The 9772-nt window shown below is 44.1% G+C and overlaps 1 protein-coding gene across 1 annotated transcript; it reads right to left on the bottom strand.

The window, feature by feature from the left end:
* Positions 1-2338: 2338 nt before the first annotated feature.
* On the bottom strand, positions 2339-8794 carry crabp2a (cellular retinoic acid binding protein 2, a). The gene is made up of 4 exons (XM_084557779.1): positions 8512-8794; positions 5220-5398; positions 4533-4649; positions 2339-2979 (listed from the first exon to the last, which is right to left on the bottom strand). Exons 1-4 carry the CDS (start codon positions 8591-8593, stop codon positions 2929-2931), a joined length of 429 nt encoding a protein of 142 aa, XP_084413905.1. The 5' UTR covers positions 8594-8794; the 3' UTR covers positions 2339-2928.
* Positions 8795-9772: the final 978 nt, after the last annotated feature.

Here is a 9772-nt window from a genome sequence, read left to right as displayed (position 1 = left end):
ATGTCAGCAGCGTTGGTTTCGTTCAATTTGTTCATGTTTTTTCAGACCTTCTTGTAGTGTTACGTCTTGGGGACGTTTTCACAGGTTTTTGTGCATCAGGCAGTTTGTCGGTTTGCCTTTTGGACAAGCACACACCAGTGTTTTATGAGCTGCATGTACAGTGTGAGTGTTTGATGGTATGTGTGAACAGTTCCCAGAATGTGTGTTTTTAGTTTGCCGTGTGTGTATTTGTGTGGTTTTTTACAGGGGTCCAGTGCAAGCTGGGCGGTTTGAAGGGGTCCAGACAGCTGCCTTTTACTGCCCCAGGGGGTAATAAACAGAGAGGGAGGGGTAGTTATTTGCCCCTTTTTATTAGGGCAGAAGGCAGAGAAGGGGACTTTATTGGGGTCACACTGTAACTACACACAGCTGCAGGGTAAGAAGAGAAATGAAGAAGAGATAGTTCTTTAAAAAGGGTTTATCATCACAAAATGTCTCTCTGAGGAATCCATCCATATCTAGTTTTTACTTGTTGTGTAATTGTACGGACGTGCGTGTGCTCACTCTGTGTCATCCATCTTTTGCTCCAGCCCCCTCTCCATCTCCAGGTACCTTAATAGCCCGTTCCTTGTTCAACACATCTTCTGTCAATCTACCATGCCCTGTAATTTAACCAGCATTTCCTGCCACTGGAGACACGCCCACTGATTTGCACTCAGACCATTTGATAATGGGTTAAGTGGTTCGACCCAGAAAGGTCACGCGCTGTCCTCTATTTGTCCTACGTACGTGGTCACCATAACAACTGATGTTCCATTAATGTCCATAAATAAATCCAGAAATGCAAATGTTTAATGGAATATGATAATATTTTAAAAGAGATGCCTTTTAGCCCCCTTGTCAAGATGAGGAAATCAATACCAGTCTTGTGCCTAGACTGTCCTCCATATGTCCAGTTGACAGTTAGCTTAGCATAATCGTAAGTGAAAACAGCTTGCCTGGCTTTGGACAAAGGCAACAAACACCTCTGAAGCTTCAGTTATACGTCCATGTTGAATCTACACAGAACCTATGTCGTGGCCTTTTCAAAGGACCTACGCTTTTTTGAGCATTTGTAATTGTGCTCTAGGGTTTTATCATTGCTGTATAATTACATCGCTAATACTGTAGTCCACAGTGTCTACGTCAGTGTCGAGTTTCTTTCTGCACTTCAAGCTATGCTCGCTGGAACTGAGCTAATGTTGGAGTTGGCGCTAATAAATACTTTTGCTAAGCAAAACCGCAATGCAATAAAGATAGAACATGTCGGAGGAGATGGTGTTGAATTTTCTGTCCTTGTCCTTCCACTGAGAGACATAGGCCGTGAAATGCTTTTTGCACAGGGCAAAGTTGTTGTTGTCTGCGTTCCCGTGACGTGTGGTTGCATTTCTGGGCAAGGTGCACGTCATGTTCTGGCGTATACGCAACTATGGTGTGCCTACGATTTGACTCAGTAATGTAAATTAAGCTAAAATGCATGTCATTTGTATTATTTTTGCTTAATATTTGCAAAAATGTAAACCTAAAAAACACCATCGTCTTTGGAGATAATGCATTGAATCATTTCTTGGTCTGGAAATTTTATTCAGCCAAGACTCCAGCAAATGATTTGTCCAGACAAAGAAACAGTCCAACACATCACCCTTCTTAATACAGTGAGTGGATTTTCATGGATTAAACAAATAATCAAGCTCTAACCTGTTAATTAGTGAATTAATTAGATGGCAGTCAGTGTGCTGATACTGTAGGCCAGTCTGTTACCCTTGGACTGTGTCAGCTGTTTTCAGTGTTTATCATAGGCTTAGCTTCAAAGTTACCACACAGATTTGAGGGTGGTATCTTCTCATCTTACTCTTGCAAGAAGGTGACCTACTAAGTCAAGCAGCCTTTAAGTACCGGGAAAAATATGAACCACATCCAAGCACTTGGCATTGAAAATGGAAATAAGAGAGAGTGTAATACTCGCATTCCTGAAGCTGGCTCTCTCTGTGTGTGTTGCAGCGGGAACCAGCTTTTCTGCCATCTAGCAATTGGCCCTGGCGAGCAGAGCCATTTGAATCACAGTGAGAGAGGAATAACGAGAGCGTGTGGCACAGAGGTGATTGACAGAAAAAGAAGGAAGGGAGGGATGGGAAGACAGAAAAACTGAGAAGGGAGCAGGAGCCACTGTAAGGGAGGGGACAGACAAGTTATTCTAGTTGCAGACAGCTGACAGAAAGCCTAAAATAAGATGGAGCCATCTAATGTGCACGCATTCTGCAGCTACACTCACAAACCATAAAACATGTGCGCTGATAAATGCTTTTGAACTGACAATGATCCAGGAGTCGACGTCAAGCTGAGTTGATATTGTGGTTTATTGTTTTCTCATAGAAGGCATTGTTTCACATTTCATATAAAAGAGACACAATGTAAAAACTGACTCTAGTGTAGTAGTGTATATATAAAGTGTAGTCATGAGTTAGAAAAGGGTGTGGGACAGGGCTACAGATATGCAGAGGACAGAGGGACACATCAAAACTGACCCGAAACTGGAAGAGTTCATAGACTGGTTTACACGTCTAAAAATATAGTCTCACACCTCGTATGCTACCATGGAACCACTCACGCAAACACACAAACACACAAACAATGCCAAATACATGAGCTGTCACTTAGCAGGTCAAGCTCCAGTCGGACACATCTGATGGGGCAGGAACGATGGATGTATAAACACGGGAGCTAAGACTATAGTGTACATATGTGACATGCTAGATTCAGTTACCACACTTATTACATAGTGAAGCTAATGGGGATAATGGAATAAAACTATAGACTGCTATCACCCAGCAGTGACGAAGGCGAGCACAGATGCAAGTGTTGATGCAGGAGAGGAAGGCTTGAAGGACAAAAAGTGAGAAGTGCTCTTTTTCATCGTCGTTTGTAGACTCTGGTGCATACCACATCATCTGCCGTGAAGGTCTGGAAGGAAAGAGGACAGCAGGGCGTTTAATGCAGGCACTCACTCACACACACACGCAGGAGCAACAGCACTGGCACAGTGATTTATAGTTCAATATTGTTCCATGATAAAAGCTGAATCTTATCTCACTGTGCCAAACTGTTTGGAACAAACACGGTCAAATAAACACACTCTGCTCAGTAAAACACACACCTGTACTTCTGGTTTTCAGGGCATAAGAGCAATGCAAACTTAAATGTAAACCCATAAATGTTTGTCCTATTTGCTCAGTGTAAAACAACTCACTCCAGGGAAGACTGGAGGGTGTCTGTGTGTGTGTTTGTGTGTGTCCCCTCCAGCTTAACTGGTTTACCGGTACACGTGTGTCAGATATTTGAAGTATATTTGAAAGTTTGTTTAAATAAACCCGTACTGCCCGCTGAGCAGAGCCTCCCACTTAAACATGTCTGTTTCTGGATAGACCAGATAGTTATAATTAACACAACACTGTCTGTGTCTCTCAGCTGCAGAACAAAAGGCAGCAAACAAGACTGTTTATCAGACTTAACTTTAAAAATGACTAAAATTTAAATTGGTTTTGCCCCGTGCTGTTTGATTTCTGATCAGATGCTGTTCACACTCTTGCTTTAATGACTTCACTCGCTTGTAACTGCAAATTACAATGATATTTAGTTTTACAATGTGGCTCCAATAAATCTCTTAGTAGTAGCTACCAGTAGAAAAATGTCAGTATAAGATGTAAGTACCAACAGGTGGTGAAAATGACAATAATTTTGAATCTTTGAACTACCAGGTACTCACTGGATATGAGATGCAAGATGAGATTATAGTTATGTCCTCACTGGCTAGCAAATCGAAAGTACACAAGTATTACTTTTAGCAATTGATGATAAAGCTCTGGTATAATTTTGAAATCACAGAATACTGAAAGGGTTGCACTTTTTTAAATGTTTAAAATAAGGTTCACCAGGTATTTAATATGTGCAGGACACATTCATTCTGCCACTTGGGATGCTGTAAAGTTATAATAAAACTACTTTCTACGTCCATTTAGCTCTCAGGTTTTATGTTTCGCTGCTAGCTGCTGTATATTATAAACCACATCTCTCCTCCGCTCAGAGTAATTGTGGGGCAAACGTCTCAGTTTAGTTAATTATCATAGTCTGCACAGTTCCCACTGCTAGAAAAGAAAGAATCATTTTTAGGTTACCAGATAAATCTTAGCTCAACGTCGCCTTCTGGTGCAGATTTCTTAGTTGGTAGACACTGTCATTTATTATAATGTGATCAGAATAAGATTGCTGTGCTGAAGCTCCTCAAATACTAGATTTATTTTTGTTGTTGTCGTTGTCAAACCAAAGACGGCAATGAATGTTCACTCTCCCAATGTGTAAACTTTAGACTCGTATTATTTCTGGTCAAATCCAAACAGCTCTAAAGGTAGAATCAGGTTTGATACCCAGTGTTTACAACATAATTACAGTATATTTTGTGGACTGTAATCTGCAGTAAAGCATAACCTTTGCTGGTTTACAACTAAACTGTGTTTTACCAGGATCAGCCTGCCGTCACTGGTGATCTCTCGGGTCCAGGTTGTCTTAGGTCCCTCTCCCTTTACCAGAGTCTGCTCACAGGTGATCTTGCTGTCTGTCTCCCAACGTGGAAAACTCTGGGGAGAAACCCATGAGACGCATTGTTTTAATGGTTGGATGTATGGATGAACTGATGCACAGATGAGTACGGTTTGTTTCACAGAGAAAGGATATAAAGAGGGAGTGTCTGTTGGAGGGGGAAAACAAGAACGCTGGAGCAGGGTGATCACTGAGAGGTGATAACTTGTGATGCTCTCATCGTTAGAATAGTGAAGCACTGGCTGGTTACATGTGTTTGCTTTGGAGACGGCCAAACAGAGGCCATCCATGGGAAAACGAGGAGAGTAACAGGGAGAATTAGGGAGGGATGGGGGGCAAGAAAGGGCAAGAAGGGGGAATGGAGGGAACACTGGGAGATTAAAGAGGTTGTACAGAGTGCAGAGGAGTGAAGTGTAGCAGGATAGGCCTCAGAGACCAAGGGAGGGGTAAAGCTATACTATCAGTCCAAATATGATGAAAAGCCAAATCAAACAGTTTGAGGCAATCTGGACAGTTCCCTTCCCATACACCCATTTCTTCTCTCTGTGTGTGACTAAGCCGAGAAAGCAAAACATTTGGTAATTTATTGATGTCCATGTGTTGCGTACCGTGCATTCACGTCCGTCCACCGTGGTCTCTTTGAACTCCTGCCCGACGACGAAGCTGATGTTGGTGGTGCGGACCGTGGTTGAGGTTTTAATCGTCAGATTGTCTCCGTCCTGCGTGATCATCACCTGCGGGTTGGCGGCTGCTTTCACTGCAATCTTGCGATAGATCGCGTTCACATCTAGAAAAGAAAAAAACCACACACACATTCAAAAATACATAAGCGTGTGAGTGATGAGAGATTTGTGTAAGGACACAAGTAAATGAAGATGTGACACAGTACGTTGTGGCTCCTTGAATATATATTGCTTCAATTACAGTTTGGTTACAGCCATAAGGAAAGTTGTAAACGTTGTTCATGGAGACAGATCTTTTTTTGTGTCCTTTGTGGTTGAATTTTTGGTAATTTTAGAGTGTTCTTGCTTGTTCAGCACTCTTTCTGAACCTTCAAAATCAAAGTAGCACACTTTTATTGCACAGCACCAATACGGATGGTAGAGGAAACAAAAGGACAATAAAAAAGGACAATATCTATCTATCTATCTATCTATTTATTTATCTATCATGACAAAGCATGTCCGCACATCTGTATTTCCCCCAGACGTAATCATTTTTGCCCTCTTGCAAAAACACACTCATGGTCTCACACATTCAGATGAACATGATAAATGCTGCACTCCAGTCTGCATTATTTTTCTCTTTTCAACTTCTCGTAACTGCAGAAAAATATCATAGTCCATATGAATGGATTTGACAGCAGTTGTATCTTAACAAGACAGAAATATTTCATACATGTTCCATTTGTTTACATTAATCACCTGTATCTCTCAAAGATGAAGAGAGTTACTGAAAAGACACTTCTGAGAAAGGAAGCAGGATGCTAACCTAAAATCAGTCTAATCACCACCACCATACTTTATCTACACTCCTAGATAATATAAGTGCAAATATATGGAATGAAGTGGACATGAAGTTTTGAGAGAAAATGGAAAGGTGAAAAGGTTCGTCAGATACTGACAAAAAGGAGGAAGGAAACCCACGATACAGCGTGGGAAGCGAGACGGAAAGAGGAGCAGACGGGTGTGGAAGGAGGGAGGATGAGGGAGAAGGAGGGGAAACAGACGGGGGGCAGTAGTCTGTGTGTGGTGTGTGAAGATCTCTGTCCAAGTGTGAGGGGAAGTGTGTGTACGTTGCCCAGTGTGTAAGTACCGTCGAGTCGGGTTTCACACTTCTCACCTCACACACATTCCCACCTGTCACCAAGTGTAAATATATACACAAGGAAATGCCCAGTCATTCAGCGTGCGTCAGGAGTCGATCCTATACACTGTATGCTCTGTATGTGCTGCACACACGGCTCCATGCATATGTGCGCTGTCATTGTCTTGTTGACAGATATGCAAATTGCATTGTGCGTACAGACATCGGTATGCAGGAAATGTCAACTATTGGGACTTGTCGAAGCTTTTGAGTTATATATCTATACGTACAAGACTTCAGAGGGAAATATTGCACTTTATACTGCACTGCATTTAAGGCATGTTTAGTTTTCACTGTGGCATTGCATCTTTTCATTTAGTAAAGAATAGAAACACTTATTCTATAACAACATGCAGAAATGTGAGTGCAAACGTGGATTAGTGGGTTGAATAATTTCAAGCAAACAATTCATCTGACTCATGGACTAAGCCTTAACATACCCCATTTATTTGTTATTTCCACTTTGTACAGTATCTCTCAATACATGATAACCAGTGGTAAAACTGACACTGAAATGGGGGCTGTCAGTCTGCTGACTCAGAGTTAGAGTGCTCTCTGTGGACCATTTGGGCTCCACAGAGAGCTGCAGAAGCTCCTCAAGTGACTGCCCGGTTGTTAATAGTTACAAATTACCGGTCTGCAAACCTGTGACCAAAATGCTTCGATTCACCCAGACCTGACCACCGGGGACGTGCACAGCTCGACGATCAGTGTCAGAGGTCAAAGAGCAGAGGGCAGAGGAAGCAATTGGGACGAGATGAGGGAAAGAGGGAGGAGAGCAGGAGTGAGGAAAGGAAAAGAGGACAGGTGGAGGGAAGAGGGTAGTGGGTGCTGACAGGCTGTATCCAGCTGCGTGTTGCCCTCAATGCGATCGTGGGACAGAGGGGCATTATAAGAGCACATGCAGCGGTGTATGTACCACAGAGAACGTTTTGGCTCAAACACAAGAGTTGTCACTTAAAGTAGTTCAACCTGTATTCCTGTTGTGGTTGAATATGGGTGTAACATCTCTGCGTAGGTGCATCAGAGTAACACACATGGTGGATCTACTTGGCATAATAAAACCATGGCCTCTTCTTTTGCTCAGCTATAACATATAATCATTGTCTTATCCTTTCCCCCTCACTCCTCTGCAATCTCTTCCCTAAACGCATAGGGTTGCAAAAAGTGATGGAGACAAACATACAGTCGCCCTGTGGTAGCGTGTCTCTATTCAGGACAATATTGCCGTTTGACAGCTAATTAAATAACAATGCAGTGGAATAAGTTGGTACGTTTACGTGTGTGGGAGAGTGAGATAAAGGGTTGCTCGTCTGGTGCATTCATGTCTCTCTGTGTGCTCAACGTGAGGATATGAATTCCAGGTGTGCACTGGCAAGTCATCTAATGGGAATTGGCTCCTAACGACAGACCGCCGTGGCTCCGCGCAGGCGCACGTGCACGCGCGCACTCACTGACGCCTGTTCCCGACTCCAGCTGCGCCCGGTGATGTGGCGCAAACGCAGACAAAAACACTGTGGGTCTCAGCGGCAGGTGTTTGTCCTTGTCTCAGACAGTCACTTCAGATAATGATGTGACTGTCCTGCACTGTATTGTGTCATAACGGTCCTCTTGAAAACACACACACACAGACACATGCACATACACACACATACACACACACACAATCTGAGGCTGTGACCGAGACAGATGTGCTGCCGTTTGTCTCTATTGTGTTAGCAGGGGAGGCCAAAAGGGGAGATGAGAGAAAAAAGGGGTGAGGCTGGCTTGGGGCCAGACATTGAGTTTTGGGTTCTGCAGAATGACAAAGACCCCCCACCCGCGCGATCCAGAGTAATCCATGGTGCACCGACGCAGAGGAAGATCTGACCTACAATGTGCTGAGAAAACTGTCAGTTTGGGCTGACTCATCTGATGTCTGCCATTGCGCAAATAATTAAACGCTCCATAAAATCCCAATGGCGCAAAGAAAACTGGTTTGTTTTGTTGTTGTTTTTTTTTGTTTGTTTTTATTTAAAAAAATATGTCACTTACGCAGTGCTTTCAATAACTCCTCGAAGTTTTCTGAGCTCGTCATCTCCCAAGTGCCGGAGAAATCTGCAGTTGTGCGCTCCATGTTCTTGTGCAGGTAGTTTGCGGATCAGATGAACTGACTGAGAGTGTGGACTGTCGGATAGTTTGCCTTTCCAGTCGCTTCTGTCGTCTTCCCGGGATGGCTGAGTGACTGGGTCAGAGCGCTTATCTCATCTATGCACCAGTGCACGTTAAATGCTGCTGCGCTTCAAATGAATTGCTCGGAAAGTAAAGGTACTTGAGTAGGGACGCGCACGCCCCTTCCCATGCGGACACGCCCCGGAGGCCAACAGATTACAGTTCTTCAAAACTGACCACGCCCCTGTAGGCAGCATGTGCATTTCAGATCTGCCTCTCATCCATGCGCGCACCTGAAATGAGCCAAACTGACCGCGCCCCTCTGGAGAAGCATCTCTTCATATAGTTGCTATAAAATATTTTGGTCGTATGATGTGTTTTGCTTCTTGTGATACAGCTAATCATGACAGTAATGATTTTTTATTTTTTATTTTTTTTTATGCAGTCAACGTTGTTATAGATTATAGCCAGTCAGTGGCCCGAGCATGTCGTCTCGACAGGGCATTGCCAAGGAAGAAACAGTGTATGTGCAGTGTGTGCGTGGAGGAGAGAGAGAACGAGGGAGGCCAAGTTCACTCCTCAGCCTCCCGTGCGCTACGGAGCTGTGTCATAAAAATAAAAGCGGGGGTAATGGGATACAGCTTCTGGCTGCGACCGGTGGGTTATCCATTTAACGGGGTCTGCGTCAGAGGAAAAACAGCCCGAACCCATGAGAGCTGCAGACACACACACACAGAAGCAGAGATTAAAATAAAAGGTGGCACTGTCGCAGGTCGGCGGTGTTTCCCCTTAGAGCCTTTCGCCCCCCGCTGCTCAGACGGAAGAAAGGGGAGAGAGGAGGGGAGGAGACGTGTCAGACGGGGCAGGGCCAGGGGCTCGCGGGGTCGGAGGTAGTCCTACAAAGAACACGCCCTCACACACACACACACACTCTGTATGTATGCGCGCATGCACGCACGCGCTGATGATGGATGGCGACCGGACAAAGCGGACGTTAACTATTGACTCTTGATGGATGATCCCATCCGCTACACTGCATGGCGAATTAGCGCAAGGTAACCCGGGCGATTTAAAGCATCAGGAGATGGCTCCCCGGTGAACCGTGTAGGCTACACGCACACACACGCTGATTCACCGGCTCAAT

This window comes from Chelon labrosus, assembly GCF_963514085.1.
Source record: "Chelon labrosus genome assembly, chromosome: 12".
In the NCBI taxonomy this organism is placed as follows: Eukaryota; Metazoa; Chordata; class Actinopteri; order Mugiliformes; family Mugilidae; genus Chelon; species Chelon labrosus.
The sequence above is the reverse complement of the archived record's forward strand: the minus strand, read 5'-3'. Positions and strand labels throughout refer to the sequence as shown.

Excerpts from the sequence above, each read along its gene's own strand:
- crabp2a (XM_084557779.1), bottom strand. The coding sequence starts at position 8,593 with ATGGAGCGCACAACTGCAGATTTCTCCGGCACTTGGGAGATGACGAGC. Across the intron at positions 4,650-5,219 it reads TGGACGGACGTGAATGCACG|AGTTTTCCACGTTGGGAGAC; the intron begins GTACGCAACACA and ends GTTTCTCCCCAG. Across the intron at positions 2,980-4,532 it reads GTGACGGCAGGCTGATCCTG|ACCTTCACGGCAGATGATGT; the intron begins GTAAAACACAGT and ends CTTTCCTTCCAG.